The 18,906-nt window shown below is 34.7% G+C and overlaps 1 protein-coding gene across 1 annotated transcript in view; it reads right to left on the reverse strand.

Moving 5' to 3' along the window:
• Positions 1–5,333: 5,333 nt before the first annotated feature.
• Positions 5,334–18,906, reverse strand: part of MANEA (mannosidase endo-alpha) — a 68,659-nt gene continuing 55,086 nt past the window's right edge. The window contains exons 4-5 of the mRNA XM_066358857.1: positions 12,175–12,251; positions 5,334–11,454 (exon numbers count right to left, since the gene is read on the reverse strand). Coding sequence (XP_066214954.1) covers positions 10,797–11,454; positions 12,175–12,251 — 735 coding nt within the window. The 3' untranslated portion in view covers positions 5,334–10,796. The remainder of the gene's footprint in view (positions 11,455–12,174; positions 12,252–18,906) is intronic.

The raw sequence follows: 18,906 nt of genomic DNA on the forward strand, positions 1-18,906 counted from the left end.
TAGAGCAAGGGGTTACTTGGTCTGCTGAAGGCCCATGGTAAAGGCACATATGAGAAAGCAATCAGTGAACAACTAAGATTTCGTAAAAAAAAAAACCCTGATGATTGATGCTTCTCATCTCTCTCTCCATTCCTGTCTGTCCCTATCTAGCCCTCTCTTTGACTCTCTCTCTGTCCCTGTGTGTGTGGAGGTAGTAAGTGCTAGAAGTATACTCTCTATACTCTGAGTGCCTAACTTGTGTGACTATAGTTGGGGACGGTGTGTTCAGAGAAGTATTTCTAGCTAGGTTGACCCTCTAGTGAAATGACAGTTTTTTCTGGCCTATCTCTGCTCAGCTGTGGGACAGTGGCAACTTCATGTGCAGTTTCTTTAACTATAAAATCAACAAAGGGTACCTCAGAATGTTGCTTGAATATTACACAAAATAACACGTAACACTTAATATGCTGATAGACATAGGTAGTTATAAGAAACATTATTTCCTTCCTTTTCTTTTGTGTCCTACTCTCCTCTTTCCAGTAGGAGTAAATAAGGTTAGGAACAATGCAAAAATGCATGACATCACACATACACACACACAAAGATCTTCAAGTGGTTATGAAATAATGTTTGGTGATCCCTCTGAAGTAAAATATTATTGGAGAAGATACTTTAAGAAAAAAAATAACCAGAAAATGAGACTATCCCTGTAGAAATAGAACAGTAATGGGACATATTACATAATTATACCATATGAACAAGTTTGTGCTTTATTCTGTAGGCAAATAAGAGAATGATGTCTCTGATTCTTGAGATTGATTTGAATGTCAGTACTCAAATCAGTTGATAAGATAAAATAGGCCAAGTGAAAAATGATGATGTCCTGAATATAATCAGATAGTACAGATAGGAAATAGCATAAATATTTAGGAGATATCTAGGGTGAAAAGGATCTAGTATTCAATGTTTAATGGGGTTTAGGGCAGGAGAGTGTGATAAGGCAAAGAATGACCCTAGGTTTCTGGTTGAAAGGTAATATCCTGAATGGAGATAGGAAAAACAGTGAAGATGAGCTATTCTCCTCCTGGAGGTGGAATTGTTGGTTATATGGTAAAAGATATGCTTAAATTTATAAGAAATTCCCAAATGGTTTTTAAAGAAAGGTGAAATATTTTACACTACCACCAGAAAAGTATGAGTTTTAGCAGTTTTTCTTTTTTCAATTTTAGTCATTTGTATGAGTATGTAGTAAATAGTAGTACCACATTGTAGGCTTTTTAAAACTTAACACACAGAAAATTGTGTACGCGTGTATTGGGTGGGAGGGATTACACAGCTCTGTGACTTTGGCACTTGTAGTCAGGTAATCATTACCTCGGTCAGGATACAGAATAGTTCCCTCATCCTCAAAATAATCTTGTGCTGTTCCTTTGGAATCAACTCCACGCCCAACTACTAAACCTTGATGACTACTAATCTATTTTCTGTAGTTTTGCTTTTTTCCAGAAAGTCATAAATAAAATCATAAAGTATATAATCCTTGGAGGCTTACTTTTTTCAATTAGCATTTGAGATTTATCCATGTGGTTATATGTGTCAGTGTTCTGTTACCTTTTACTTCTGAGCTATTCTATTGTGTGCATGCACCAGAGTTCATTTATTCTTTTGCCGGCTTAAAGATATTTGGGTTATTCCCATTTTTAGTACAAAAATGACATTTATTGAACATTCCCATGTTTCAGGATTATTCTGGGCACTTTATTTGTATTAACATGTTTAATATTCAAAACAAGAATGTTTGAAAGGCAAAGATTAATCCAGAGTGGATGAAAGTGTTAAATTTAAGATTTCTGTGACTGTATAGAATTCCTTCTTTCCCCTGAGTTTTTATGTTTGCATTATAAAAATGCAGACTTTTGTTTTGATGCTATTGCTACCATTAACATAAAAATAATTGTATTGCTAATATATAGTAATCTTAGCCACTAACCACTTTCATCACCTCATATTAAAGGTAAGAAAACCAGGCAGATCAGTTATTAAACATTTTGGTTTCTTTTTTTGTTAATGAATGGCAAGCTATGGTTAATATACTACCAATTCAGCAAATGTAGACCCTTTTCTATATAAAATTCTAAGCCATATAGCTACTTTCATTTTCCCTTCTGGAACTAATATATAAATGGTTCAATCACCTTTCATTTCGAATATGAGTAAGGCTGTCATGGATAATAGCTGATTAGATATAAGGAATCAAAAAATGGCCTGACCAGGCAGTGGCACAGTAGACAGAGCATTGGCCCGGGATGCTGAGGATCCTGGTTCAAAACCCTGAGGTCACCAGCTTGAGCACAGGGTCATCAGCTTGAGCATGAGATCACAGACATGACCCCATGGTCACTGGCTTGAGCCCAAAGGTCATTGGCTTGAAGCCCAAGGCTTCAAGGCTTGAGCAAGGAAGGGATCACTGGCTCAGCTGGAGCTCCCTGGTCAACACACACACACGAAAAAGCAATCAATGAACAACTAAGGTGCCACAAGTAGAGTTGATGCTTTTCATCTGTCTCCCTTCCTGTCTATCCTACTCTAAAAAAAATTTTTTTTAAAGAAACAATCAAAAATGTTAACTGCCATATCTAAAACAATGCTTTAGCAGTTAACATAAAAACTATCTTGGAAGCAGGAAGTTAACGTCTTACTCATGTGTATATACTGTCTGGTAGAAATTCAAGAAATATTTAATGAATATTCAAAAAAGTTGTGAGGAAAATTGCTTGAAGGATACATGGGCCATCTACTCTTTTGAGATGGATAAAGAATAGAAATAGAAACAGAGATATGTAACTGCTTTTAGTGAATTGTGCTTTGGCATGATACTGTAGTCATATATCAGAAAGATATTTTTAAGAAACTTATGAAATTTTTTCTTGATAGATTAAAAGGCAAGGTGCTGATACAGGTATCATTCATAACACTATAGTGTCCTCTTTATGAGAACCCTCAGAAGAATTCCTCTCTCAATACCAAGGCAGCTAAATTTTTCTTGAGAAATTTATTTGCATTCTTTACTACAGACATTATACAATGTCTACATGTATAGTACTTACCTTTTCATATTGTCTACTCAAAAGCTTGAGTTTACGCCTACCAGTATAGCGGTTTATTAACCATAAGATTCAGTTTGCATTCAATGCTGGGCTCAATAACTGTATGCCTACTCCTGCTCTACTGCCCACTAAAACAATATTGTCACATGTTATATATTCTAACAAATCAGTAATTAAGAAAGGCATGTGAGTTGAGAGTAAAAAGTGGCAGGCAGGCAGCAAAAAGGACAGAAATCAGGTTGCTGTAAAGGGAGCTAGAATTAAACCCAGTTACATAGTTTTGTTATTTTTTCTGCCTACATATCAGGCTTCAAAAATTGGCTCAAATCTAATTACAGCATAAAAGCATCCCAGCTTCCTCTCAGTGAATATAAATTAATTCAAACCACTATTGAAAAGCCAAATTGGGAATAATACTACTAATAGAGAAGACTGGCTAAGAGATATGAGGCCAACTCATTATTTGGGGTGTTTTAATTTCTGATCATGCAAAAGCTAAGACCAGAGGAAGGCTAATTCACTTTCACTAACTTGTCTATTATTGTTATATACTTGGAATTGACCCAGTAATCATCACAATCCCTGAGTGTTATAAAATGTCGAGGATACTTTCATTAAAACACTTTTACGGCCCTGGTCGGCTGGCTCAGTGGTAGAGCGTTGGCCTGGCGTGCAGAGGTCCCGGGTTCGATTCCTGGCCAGGGCACACAGGAGAAATGCCCATCTGCTTCTCCACCCCTCCCCCTCTCCTTCCTCTCTGTCTCTCTCTTCCCCTCCCACAGCCGAGGCTCCATTGGAGCAAAGATGGCCCGGGCGCTGGGGATGGCTCCTTGGCCTCTGCCCCAGGCGCTAGAGTGGCTCTGGTCTCAACAGAGCGACGCCCTGGAGGGGCAGAGCGTCGCCCCTGGTGGGCGTGCCGGGTGGATCCCGGTCGGGTGCATGTGGGAGTCTGTCTGACTGTCTCTCCCCGTTTCCAGCTTCAGAAAAAAACAAAAAAACCCACAAAAAAAAACAAACAAAAAAACCAAACACTTTTACATTCTTTGTATCAATCACAAATTAGTGACTTATGAAATAAAATCAATCAGCAAATATTTTCTAAAACTTTGCAAAATTTCCCAACATGTTATAATTAGAAAAAATTACATACATGCAGGACACTAAAATGTGTCATTTTAGTGACCCATAGCTACAACAGGCAGCATGGACAGGAGCTGATTAGCAGCCACTCCTTTTAAGTGAGAGTTGTCCACTGTCCCCAGGACTCTCTTAAACCTGGTGCATTTATTTATTTATTTATTTATTTTTAATAAATTTTTATTAATGTTAATGGGATGACATTAATAATTCAGAGTACATATATTCAAAGAAAACATGTCTAGGTTATCTTGTCATTAAATTATGTTGCATATCCCTCACCCAGAGTCAGATTGTCCTCCTTCACCCTCTATCTAGTTTTCTGTGTCCCTCCCCCTCCCCCTCTCTCCCTCCCTCCCTCCCTCCTGTGTCCTCCCTCCCCCCACCCCTGGTAACCACCACTCTCTTGTCCATGTCTCTTAATCTCGTTTTTATGTTCCACCAATGTATGGAATCATGTAGTTCTTGTTTTTTTCTGATTTACTTATTTCATTCCGTATAATGTTATCAAGATCCCACCATTTTGCTGTAAATGATCTGATGTCATCATTTCTTATGGCTGAGTAGTATTCCATAGTGTATATGTGCCACATCTTCTTTATCCAGTCTTCTATTGAAGGGTTTTTTGGTTGTTTCCATGTCTTGGCCACTGTGAACAGTGCTGCAATGAACATGGGGCTACATGTGTCTTTATGTATCAATGATTCTGAAAACCTGGTGCATTTATTAACATTACTTGAGAGCTTCCTTAGGTTTCTGCATTTTTGACCCTAGATATGCCTATTTGAGAAATTTATCTTATAATGTATCAACAAAGTCAAGTTTTCCTCTTATAAGAAAGAAGGTGATGCTTTTTGGGCAATAACAATAATATAATATCTTGCATTAGCTACTCAGATGCTCAATACACAAAAATGTGTCTTCAATCATGTGTGCTATACTGTATGTGCATTTTTAAATATCACTCATTTTATATTTCATAAATATTATTCTGGAAAAATACTTCAAGTCCTTTTTAAAAAGTCAGAGTACACATTTTAATAAGATGAAACATTACCTAAACTATTTAAGAATGACTCAAATTTTAAAAAATGAAATGAGAAAATCATGTATATTAACAAAATATTTTATTTGCGGGTTAAAATTTTAAACTACAAACACAATACTCATATAAGGAAAGAATAAAATAGAACTTAAGCTCAGCTCCTGTTCATATCATCGTCATTAAATATTTTTCTTACATTATTTCTAAGAGTCAAGAGCATAATTTTCTAGAATGCATTTTAATAAATATAACAAAATTTCAAGAATACAGCAATCAGATTTGCAGTTCACTTTTTACATATAGTCAGAGATTAGATTGCTCCATTTTAATATTAATGGCTTAACAGTCTGTGTAATATGGCTAATATAAGTCTGGGTAATTAAAAAATGATACAAAGAACAGCAGTATTCGATTGGTATATATTTAGCATGTACATACAAAAAAGTGGTGGTATGCTACTTATAGGTAACTTGTGTTCAAACATACAAGTTTCTAAAGTTTACTACATACAATACAACTGAATTTCTTCTAAATATTTTTTCTAGTTTGCATTTTGTATTTTCAAAATCAGGGACAAGACCACATTATATTAGGTACAATTATCAAGTTAACATAGTGATATAGTGGTTTGATGATGGCTTTTGTAAAATTGACTCAAAAATACTTTTATGCACATAGTTATAAGTAATGTATTTATTTTAAATGTTATTTATTGAGTAGCTGAAGTTTGTCTTTGTGTTGTTTACAATGATTTTTGCTCAGATTTCCATCCTATTTTTTCAAAAAGTCAAAAACAGAAACACAAAAGTATAACATACAATCATACACCATAAGTTGAAGCATATGTATAATTATCTTAATTATTTTACCATGGTACATCGTTTTGTTATGAAATAGTTATTTCAATGGAGTAGTTTCTAAAAGGCTTTTTATCTTTGTTTATATACAAAATTAATGGTAAATTTAAATTGAGAGACTTGAAATTCAATATACACAATGCTTTTCAATGAAGTCTAGAACATTCAACAGAAGTACCACTGTGTTTTGAGTTTAGTAGATTTTAGATCTATTGCTTATTAGGTCTCAAATTATTTAGTCTTTTGATGTCATAAATACTAATTATATAACATCAAAAACTAATCACATTGAAAAATGCTCCTTCTTTCATTCTTAGCTGGAACAACTACTAAGTTTTTTAATTTGACTAAGAATAAATGAGTCTGTAATTATTATTTTCCAAAGTAAAAACCTTACATTACGCATACAATAACATTTAGCTTTTATGTGGATATATAACAATGTCAGTATAAAATTTAATTTGAAGTACATTTTTTAAAACAGAACTATCTGAGCCAGAAAACTCTTAAGCTTGTAGCTAGATCAGTTTTCTTTTCTGAAATTGTAAATATAAAAATAACTGAAATTTTGCTGGTCATATATCAAGTATATAGCTCTGTTCTATGGAACACGAGAGTGTTGACTTTAATTCAAAATTTAGATATAGATTTTCAAGCCCTGTTTCTGTAGTAGGCACAATAGAGTTTAAGAGAAGTCACAGGATTTAAATTGAAGATCAATTTCCTAAAGGATATCAGAACTAATGATTATACCCAAAAGACAAAATAACAAAATACCTCTCAATTTAAAAAAACAACACTGTGTGTGTGTGTATATAACTCAGATTCACAGATTTTAAAAGTATGTACAATTAAAGATATCCACTTATTAAGTGCTGCATATCTCAAATACAGAAAATATAGTGTAACTAAATACTATTACTATCATCTGAAGATCAGAAATTGAACAGTTAATAAACAGATCTTACATCTAAGATTCAATCGATTTCATGGATGCTTTTATTATATGAACGTTAAGTATTCATATAACAAAATAATCTTTTAATTACACACTTAAAAAATGTTAGCATACAACTGATATAAACATTAACAACAGCAATTTTTTAGTGCTAGTCTGTAAGAGGAGCAATGAAGATTTGGTGTGTACACAGTCAAAAAAATTGAACTGATTAAACCATACAATAATTCTCTTTGATCCATGCATTGCATATATTACACTGCTTTTCCCTTTAACCATTATTTTAGTTGCTGACATAAAAGCTACAGTTCTAAAAGAAGGAAGCCATTCTTTGCTCTTATTTACTTGTGATCATAATGATCTACATCACTAGTCACATGGTAATGGCTGGAGTACTGAATACCTGAGGAAGAGTTTGAAGGCATTCCTCCCTAAGAATAACCAAACTATTAGAGATAATTCCTCCGAAGAACATTTTTACAAAAAGAGAAACGAAACATGATAGTCATGTAAGTATACATTGGTAAACTACTGTATGATCAGATTCTGAACGTTCTTCCTTTGATAACTTTCTGCAATGAAGACAGAATCTGTTTTACATTACTTTGAAATCTGGCTGTTCTCGCAGGCTCAGCTCCTTGGGGTAATGAGTTGGGAACCACGACAAAGTTCAGAGGTAAAATGTACTACAGGAGATGATCTATTTCTGCAGCAGGAGTAGGATAGGAAGTGCTGGTATCCATGCTGAGGATTCGCTGACCTTGTTTTTACACATTCTCCATTAATCTTACAATTACTTCATAAAATTAATTTTCTAGCATAGTGAGTTCAAGCAAAAATTCCTCTGTAGTACATATTTTTCTAACTAAACTTTAATAAAACATAGATGTTATGAAATACTATTAAGTATGGCATATTTAGAGTTTATCCCTATGATAATATATAGTGGCTAACTGGGTATAAGAAAAAAACAACAACTACATGTTATATCTATGAGTGTTCCTATCAAGATGCTTGGTTATATTAATCAGTATAATGATTCTGTCTTGTAATTTCCTTCAGAAAATAGATTAATATTGTACTAATTCCCTGTGGCCTGATCATTCTCTAAGAAATGAAAAAGTCTTAAGTTATAAACATGTTATTTTTCTTCAAAACCAATGACTGCTTAAAAATAAAACTTCATCCTCTGATGGCTATTTTATGATAAATTCCATTGCTACTTTATTTCAAAGTATCTTTATACTCTAAAGACTTATATGCATTATTGTTTAGTATTGCCCTATTGCTTCTCTTTAATAAAGAATAATGTTCATGTAACAGAGTAGATTTTTACTATATTTCTAGTTACAAATATTAACTATAATAAAGCAAGTATTTTTTTCTCTAGTTTTAAGAGATTAATTTTTAGCATACCAGTGATTAATTTGTCACAATATGACAAACAACTGACCTCAAAGTATTTAACCTGACAGGAACCATGAAGTACAGTGTTTTAAAATTAAAATATTATTATATACAATAATTTAAAATATTGTACTTTAAATAAAATACCTTTTTTTTTTTTAGTGAGAGGAGGGGAGGCAGAGACAGACTCCCTCATGTGCCCTGACTGGGATCCACCCAGCAAGCCCACTAGGGGGCAATGCTTTGCCCATCTGGGGTCCTTGCTCCATTGCAAGTGGAGCCATTTCTTTTAGCACCTGAGGTGAAGGCCATAGAGCCATTTTCAATGCCTGAGGTGGAGGCCTTGAAGCCATCCTCAGCACCTGGGGCCAACTCGCTCTCATTGAGCCATGACTGCAGGAGGAGAGAAGATGGAAAGAAAGGAAGAGAGGGAGCAAGAGAGAGAAGTGAGAGGGGGAGGGGTGGAGAAGCAGACGGTGCTTCTCCTATGTGCCCTGACCAGGAATCAAATGCAGGACATCCACATGCTGGGCCGACACTCGACCACAGACCCAACCAGCCAGGGCCTAAAATATTTTCATCAGCAAATCTTAGACTTAATCAAATGTCAAACTTCAGGAATGAAGACATAAAGGAATTTTCATTTCAATGTCCCTAAAAAACTATAAAAAAGCTTAGTAAATGTTCTGTATTACTTTTGATAAAAATAGCTTAAAATATTAAAAGAAATCAATACAAAAATAGTATCAACTTTTTTCTTATTTACCAGTTGGTCAGTGGTTAAATCGAAAAGCATGAACAATAGAACAGCAAGTTAAAGAGTAACAAGATACACTAAAAATAACATTTTGAGTACTATATTTTCATTATAAGTGTAAAACAACTGTTTTATTTGAGAAGCAATCATTAATATTTATAAAAGAACTTCTAAAACTCTGGAATTCAGCAAAGTAGAAACATCAGACATGCAAAACACCTAGTGTTGGTCAAATAAGTTTGTAAATATGATATATATGTTTGCTTGCTTATAGTTTGTATTGGGTGTGGGGGACAGGCTGTAAGCAGGCCAGGTCATTATAGCCTAAGGCTTAGTTTTAAGACTAAGCTTTTCCCCACACCCTTGACTGATTGCATGATGTGGGTGGTACACTCTCATGAGGAATCCCATTATGCCTCAGATAAGTGACTTTGTATCAGAGACTTCCTTGTTTGTATATTGGATTAAAGGTTTTGATTTCTATACTATAAAGTGGGGCAGACCAGGAGCTTGCTCTCTCAGTTCCTGAGATTAGCATTAGAGAGGAGAGCAGAGAGCAGGGAGACTAGAAAAAGGCCACATGGAGGAGGTCAGGAGAAGCAGCCAAGATGGCAGAGTGCTGGAGGAGAAGCCAGTTTGTGTAGAGTTTGTGCAGAGAGAAGGAGATGGGAAACAGAGGTGAATAAGGCTGGTGAGATTAGAAACCTTAGATTCTAGGAAACTCGGATAAGTCAGCAGCTTTGTGAGCACTGAATGAGTGGGTTTTGGAGCCCAGTGTGTGTTTTTACTTTCCCGCCGGGTGCAAGCTAGGATTAAAGATGATGGCCCACCAGTTCTTGGCTCCACTGTTTCATTACTGACTGTCCGAATCAAATGTGAACCTGCATGGGCCAGGCGGCTGTGATGGTGTCTGTGGCTACTGGCTTTACACGGAGCATGCTATACGTAACCAAAAACCTGTAATGATACGTACATATCTGCTGTAGAAAGCAGGCCTTCCTAACCCAATATGGTTCACAGTATGGTTTAAGTTAATGATTTTATTTTTCTTCAGAATTATTAAAGAGTTATTCAGAATCCAAGCACTTAATAAAGCTGATTGAATCATTGAAAAAAAAATAGAAATGAAAACACATACATTATCTTTTAGGTCTTTTTTTCTTCAATATACATAAATAAACATACAATCTTTTTTTTTTTTTGGCCCAGAATACAAGTAGCATTTAACTGTGTGCTAACTACTTTATGTAACAGGTATTTCTCTATTGTGAAATAAAAATAAATTACTATGATAGTGGGATTTCAATTTTAGTTAGAAATTTAGCAGACGTTGGCACAAGGAATGTTTTTTGCACAATTTTCTCAGTGCAGCATTATGAAGGGTGGAGATGATAATATTACTACCTTTAAAAAAAGAACAAATTATTTTTATAAAAGATAACAGTAACAATGTATACTGATTTTTGACAATTTTCTTTCTGTAACTCAAAACAAAAGGCATTTATTGAAATTAGGTGATTGCTATAATTATTAAACATTAATCAATGCATTAGGAAATAGGCATTTGGTCATCTAACGCATAAGCTGCTCTTTCCTTACTGTATTTTTCAGACCACTTGCGAGTTAGCTCCAGATAATGACTTGGTTTATGAGGCCGGTAATCCAGGTATACTGTATTACTGGTTCTTTTGGGAACAGCCTTTTCAATCTGAGTTCCTTCATGCCACTCATTGAAAGAGGTGATAGAAATTACACTGGGGTGGGCTTGGAGTGCAGCACTCAGAGCAGTTTCATAATACTTCCCATTGACACGGTTCCGAGTGTTTTGAGCATTCCACGGACGAATGCTGGTATCTATGTATCCTGGACCCACACTTGGGATAAACATTAGTTGGAAATGATCACAAAATAATTTTAGCTTCGCCCAATTCTCATATGATGAGCCATAAGTAAAGCCATTTGTAGCAAAATATGTGTAAATTCCATTAAAACCACTTCGAAGGATATCATATTTATGCTTGTCTTCTACTAGAAGTGCAATAAACAATGCATCATAAGGAGAATTGCGAATGCTCCAAGACCCTGAGACGGTTAACAGATTGGCCCATTGCTCAGGCTTTGTAGTATAGGAATCATAGACATAAAACATAGGTAGAGAATTGCCAGTCTTAGTCTTGTACCTGTAAAAGGCCGGATGATTTCCATATCTAGAATATAAACACAGGTAAAAGTGAAATGAATATTCACAATTCTTTGCCATAGACAAAAATTCTGTATTAAAAATGAAGGTAATCAGAGTTTACAGACACTGTTCACCTTCTTTGGGGAGTCAGTTATGTAAGTATAATTATTAAAAATGCATTTTAATTTTATACATTAGGAAATGAAATACTGCATTGCATACATTTAGACATTACCAAACAAGAAATTATATTGAGTTCTACAAATGACGATGAACACCATGAAAAGGTCATTTTCTACATGAATATATAAACTGCTCTTTTTTTCTTTATCTATGATAAATGGCCTACTGTTGCAGACAAATTTCTTTTTAAGAGTATGACATCTGTCACAGATTATTATCCAGTAATACCCTTGATCAAAATAAAATGGTATTAATTCTCTACTTATAATTAGACTAAATATAAATGAAAATATTAGATGTGAGTCACTTGCTATAAAAGCAGTTCACATTTCATAATCTGAACCTTCTTTTAAAAGAACAACACTCTACATTCAAAGGACTTAAAGAATAACAAAAATTAAAGATGTCAGTATGAAGAAATCATAGTCTTAAAAACACGTAAGATAATGAAGAACAATCTTTAATTATTCATATAGAATGTGAACTGTAAGAAACTTCAGAAATGTTCCTCAAAATGACTACAATATTCACTACAAAATTTATAAACATAGAAGAAACTCACTTGTCTATAATATATTGGACATTTTTGTACATGTTTTGATCATCTCGATTGCTGTATGGTTCTATGTGAAAAGTGACCTAAAACAAAAATATTGATTAGAGAAAAATTATCTATACTGTAAAAATAAAAGTATATCCAATATTTTAAATTACATGATTTAATAACATTAACTTAAAATGAATACTAATTGAACACAAAAGAATTACAAAAGAGATAATTTTAAGAGTAATATTTACTAAGAGCTTTCTCTATTAAATAATATGCTAATATCATATGCATTTTACCTCAGTTAATTCTGACAGTGCTGTAAGTAGTTACTATCACTATCTTCATTTTCTAAATGAGGCAATAAGCAGCAAGACAGGTGTTTGTAACTTGTCACACCCAACCAGGTGGAGGCAAATGGGCCTATTTTGGCTACTGTTAATAATGCTGCAGTGAACAAAGAGCACATACATATATCTTTTCAAATTAGTATTTTCAAATTCTTCAGATAAATACCCAAAAGAGGCAGTTCTAGTCTTCATTTTTTGAGGAATCTTCAGACTGCCCTGATGGCTGCCCCAACTTACTTACCAACAGTGTACCAGGGCGATACATTTTGTGTATGGTGAAAGAGAATGGTCTAGTTTCATTCTTATGCACCTGGTTGGACAGTTTTCCCAGCACCACTTTTGGAACTTTCTTCATTGTGTATCTTGGCCTAATTGTTGCAGGTTAGTTGTCCTTGTATCTGTGGGTTTATTTCTGGGCCCTTAACTATTTTTCCATTGGTCTGTAGGTCTGTTTTTCTATCAGTACTATACTGTTTAAATGACTATAGCTATATATAGTTTGAAATTGGAAATTGTGATGCCTCTTTTTTTTTCTTCTGAGGATTGCTTTGGTTATTTAGTCTTTTGTGGTTCCATAAAAACTTTAGAATATTTTTTTCTATTTCTGTGAAAAATTCCATTGGGATTTTGATAGGGACTGCACTGAATCTATAGATTGTTAACATGACCATATTATCTAAACCAATGTTAATTCTTCCAATCCATGAACACAAAATATCTTTCCATTTGGGGGGGGAGGCTTCTTCAGTTTTCTTCAACAAAGGTCTGTAGTTTTCAGTGTGCAGGTCATTCACCTTCTGTATTAGGTTTATCGTCATATATTTTATTATATTTGTTTCGACTGTCAATGGGATTTATTTTCTTCTTTCTCTTTCTGATACTTCATTGTTAGTATCTGGAAATACAACAGATTTTTGTACAATTATTTTGTACCTTGCAACTTTACTGTATTTATGGTTTCTAACAGCTTTCTTGAGGTGGATGGAGTCTGTAAGGTTTTCTCTATATGAAAATCACATCTGCAAATTGTGACAGTTTTATTTCCCTTTCCTACCTCAAAACCTTTTATTTTCCTTGTCTATCTGTTCTAAGACTGACAGTATTAAGTTGTACCTTCTCAAATGATTTTTCTCCATCTATTGAGAGGTTCATATAATTTTACCCTTCATTATGTTAATGTGGCATATCACATTAATTAATTTGCAGATGTTGAACTATCCTTCATCCCTGGAATGAATCCCACTTTATCAAGGTATATGATCCTTTTAATGTACTGTTGTATTTGATACGATAGTATTTTGTTGAGGATTTTGCATTTGTTTTTATCAGAAATACTGGTCTTTAGTTTTATTTTTTGTATGTTATTATTGCCAGGTTTTGGTATCAAGATTATGTTGGCCTCACAAAATGTCTTAGGAAGCATTCCATCTCTTGAATTTCTTAAAAGTGAGAAGGGTAAGTATTAAATCTACCTTGAGTGTTTGGTAGAACTCACCAGTGAAGCCATCTGACTCTAGACATTTTTTTGCAAGGTTTTTGATTACTCTACTTCCTTGTTAGTAATTGGTCTATTCAGGTTTTCTATTTCTTCATGATTCAGTATACAAAGTTTGTATAAGTCAATCTTTTTCCCTTTTCTCTAGGTTATCCTTTTATAGTATTCTTTTATGATTATGTTTCTGAGGTATCCATTTTAACTTTTTCCAACTCTGATTTTGAGTCTTCGTTTTTCTCCTTTGTAACTAAAGCATTGTCAATTTTGCAATTTTGTTTATCTTTTTAAAGAACCAGCTCATCATTTCATTGACCTTTTCTACTGTGTTCAGCAGGAAGTCCAAACTGGAGCTGCTGGAAGTAGCCCCCTGGGAGCACTCTACTGGGTTGGGAGGCACTCCCAATGCACTCAGTGCTAAACCCACAACTCCCCCCATTCTAAGTTAGCTCCTTATATGTGCTGCCAAGTGCCACTACAAGAGCAAGCTCCAGTAGATAGAGAACTTGATCAGGAACCAAAGAATTGAGTCCTAGTGCTACTTTAATGAAAACAAAACAGAGGTTTCTAATAGCCGGTCTGGTGAATTTTAAGAAGCAGAGAAAACATAAAAGCTTAAACATTTGCCCAAAAAGCAAGAACAAAAAGAGTGGATCAGGTACACCTTCACAAATACAGAGGAAAACTTCAGGTAATAACAACTCATCTGCTGAAGACAATGAGACACAGGCAATAGTGTGGTGATTGTCTGATTATCAGGGGGCGGGAGGATAAGTAGTGATGGACGAAGATTTCACCTGGGGTGGTGAACACACAATACAGTGTACAGATATGATATGTCGTAGAATTCTATACCTAAACCTGTGTAACTTTGTTAACCAGTGTCACCCCAATAAATTCAATAAAAGGAAAAAAAGAAATAGATCCTCCAGATAAAAAAAATAAATCATTTCCTAAATAAAACAAGGTTATCTACTGCAGCAATGCATATTTATAAGGAATATGAAATAGCAAGAAAATATGGCATCACAATAAGAAAATTATATTCTCTAGCAATCAAGTGTAAAGGTACAGAAAGGTTAACAGATAAAAAATTCAAAATAGCTGAAGAAACTCAACTAGTTATAAGAAAATTCTAAAAGACAGGTCAATGAAATCAGGAATAAAAATTATGAACAAAATAAGTTCTTTACCAAAGAAACTAAAATTATAAACAAGAACGAAACAAAAACTCTGGAGCTGAAAAATCAGTGAATGAGGATAAGAATGCAAGAGAGATCATATGTAGCAAGGTGGATCACATGGAAAAAAGAAATAATTTGAAGAATAGAAATTCTGAAATAACAGCAGAGAGAACACAGGTTTAAAAAACAAAAGAAAGCCTCCATGAGCTATTATTATTCATAAAATAAAGACATGTAAAACAATTGAGATTCCAGAAGAAAAAAGGAGGAAGGAGCCGGAGTTTATTTAAAGAAATAATTGACAATTTCCCAAACCTAAGATAAAACTTGGGCATAAAAGTCTACAAAGCTAATAGACCATTCTGTTATCGTAATGCAAAACCTCCAAGACATAATTGTTACAAATCAGTGAAAAAGGCAGCCAGGTTAAAAAATAATAATTTAACTTAAAAAAGGAACCCCCAATAGGCTATCAGTGATTTCTCAGCAGAAACTTACAGGCCAGGAGAGAGGGGAATGACATATAAAAATTTTCAAAGATTAAAATGTCCAGCCAAGAATACTTTATCCTGCAAACATATCCTTCACATATAAAGGAGAAGTAAATGCTTTCCCGGACAAAGAAAATCTGAAGAAGTTTACTACCATTAGACCTGCCTTGCAAAATAAATAAATAAATAAATAAATAATAAAAATGTTGAAGTTCTTCCTGCTGAAATGAAAAGTTATAAAATTATACAACACACTGGTAAAAGTGAAAAATATACAGCCAGACTTTAAAAACTAAGTCTATATTAGGATGGTATATTAACTATTCAATTACGCTGTGAATATTAAAGGACAAGAGTAGAAAAACATAATATCTACAGCTATTATAAAGTATTGACACATAACAAAAAAGCAAACTAGACTATCAATAATATATAAGGTAAGAAAAAGGGGTATAGCTTTGAGAAGAGATCAAAAATAAGTTATTATTAGCCAAAAATGGACAATTTATTTAAAAGTTATTCTATGTAAGCCCCATGGTAACCACATAGCAAAAACCTAGCTGGAGCAGATCCACAGAAGACAGAGAATGGGGAAACAACATAAAATGACAAAAACCCAGTTTACAAAGCTGGAAGAAAAACATGCCGTTAAAGTCCTTGACATGTTAGTAACTCAAAATGGAAAGGGACTGAAGTCATCAAAAGTCATCAATCAAATGGCAGAGTGGCTGAGTAGACAAAGAAACACGACCTAACTGTATGTTGGCTAACGAGAGACCCACTTCAGATTTAAAGACATGCATACGGAAGGGATGAAAAAAATACTCTACAAAGGTGAAAAATGAAACAGACCATCAAATTTCAGAATGTAAATTCAAAAAGGGCAGAAAAATAAAATGTCCAAGTAGAAAATATTAACTTTTTAAGAAATATTTTCATGTGCTGTGACAATGACAGTGTATTTTAAAAGTACATCTGTGTTTCTCCTGGTTATTTTTTCATACTAACATATCAACAGATATTTATAATTAATGAATTATGCTGATTGTATTTAAATATTTTACAAAATTGTTTTTCAATGAATGTCAAGTATTTTAAATATTTTTTTAAATATTTCTTTTATCAACTTTTCTTTTTAGATTTTATTTATTCATTTTAGAGAGAGGAGACAGAAAGAGAGAAAGAGAGAGAGAGAGAGAGAAAGAGAGGGAGAGGAGAAGAAAGCATCAACACCCATATGTGCCCTGACTAGGCAAGCACAGGGTTTTGAACTGGTGACCTCAGCATTCCAGGTCGACACTTTACCCATTGCGCCACCACAGGTAAGGCTTAATATTTTTTTACTTAACAAATATAATAAGTAACTATATTTTGTTGAAACAAACATAGCTCTACTTTATTGGTGGGAGAGGTAACGGTTCCAGTTTAAGACATAGGAAGATCCTGAATTTGTCTCTTCCAAAAGACACAACAAATCGATAGTACATATGGAACAATTTCCTATGGAGGCCAAAAAACTCCCTAAAAACTGGCAGAGAAGCTCCTTCATAGCTGACAAATAAGAAACTCACCTTGAAACAGGGAAGGTTCACACATAATCTTTCCTTGTACATCTCCGATGGACAGTGACCCACAGTTGGGAGAAAACTCAAAACATGGAGCTTCTCTATGAGGAACAAAGGGTTCATACTCCACATCAGGCATCCCCCCCTTTTTTGTGACAGAGAGAGAAAGAGAGAGGGACAGATAGGGAAAGACAGACAGGAAGGGAGAGAGATGAGAAACATCAATTCTTTGTTGTGGCACCTCAGTTGTTCATTGATTGCTTTCTCATATGTGCCTTGACCAGGGAGCTACAGCAGACTGAGTGACCACTTCTCAAGCCAGTGACCATAGCTCAAGCTGGTGAGCTATGCTCAAACCATATGAACCCATGCTCAAGCTGGTGACCTCAGGGTTTTGAACCTGGGTCCTCCACGTCCAGTCCGACGTTCTATCTACTGTGCCACCACCTTTCAGGCAGGCATACTAATTTTTAAAACTAGTATCTGAGAGATATGTCCACAAAACAGTATCTTCAATGACCAAGTATACTCAAGGGATGGTACTAAACTGAGTAACTGCTCTTAGAAGGGATTATGCACGGACTCAAATGCCCTAGTGCCCAATGCAGAGACAAACCTTGGAAAAGTACCCAGATCGTATGTGAAAAAGAATGATTTGCTAATATTTTTTTTTCTGAATTGAGAAGCAGGGAGGCAAAGAGACAGACTCCCACATGCTCCCAATTGAGATCCAAGTGGCGTGCTTACTAGAGGGAGATGTTCTGTACATCTAAGGCATTGCTTCACTGCAACCAGAGCCATTCTAGCACCTGAGGCAGAGGGCATGAAGCCATCCTCAGCGCCAGGTCAACTTTGCTCCAATGGAGCCTTGGCTGTAGGAGAGGAAGAGAAAGACAGAGAGAAAGGAGAATGGAGGGGTGGAGAAGTATATAGGCGCTTCTCCTGTATGCCCTGGCTAGAAATTGAACCCAGTACTTCCACACGCCATGCCAATGCTCTACTACTGTGCCAACCGGCCATGGCCGATTTGCTAATTTTAATGGAGTCTGTGAAACAAAGTCTTGCTGGGATGCTCTTGGGGAATGCGTGAACAGTAAAAACTTCAATAAAGTGATAGAAATACAATAAGTTAACTGAGAAATAAATTAGAGGGTTCAACAAAGGACTAGATGAAATAGAAGACAGAATCAATGAACTTGAAGAGAGGGCAGGAAAACTCAAATAGTAAGAGTAGTATCAAGAAACAAGAATAAAAAATAAAAAAGCTAGAATAAGAAACTTATTTTAAAACCAAGCCAACTAACATGCATTATAGAATTCCCAGAATAAGAAAGCAGCAGAAAACTTACTTGAATAAATAATGATGAAACATTTCCATGTGAAAAAAGCCTAGCTTTACAAATGATATGAACCCAAAGAGATCCACAGGACATAATTAAGATGTTAAACGCTAAAGACAAGAAGAGACTCTTAAAAGCAGCAAGAAAGAAAACAAATTGTTATACATAAGGGAACCCCCATAAAAATCGGTTTTTTGGAGCAGGAACTGTTTGCAGGCCAGAATGGAGTGACAGCATATTCAAAGTGCAGAAAGAAAGAAAAAACAAACCAAAAACAGTACTTCCAACCAAAAATACTCTGCCTAGCAAAAATATCTTTCAGAAT

This window comes from Saccopteryx leptura, chromosome 1 (genome assembly GCF_036850995.1).
Source record: "Saccopteryx leptura isolate mSacLep1 chromosome 1, mSacLep1_pri_phased_curated, whole genome shotgun sequence".
In the NCBI taxonomy this organism is placed as follows: domain Eukaryota; kingdom Metazoa; phylum Chordata; class Mammalia; order Chiroptera; family Emballonuridae; genus Saccopteryx; species Saccopteryx leptura.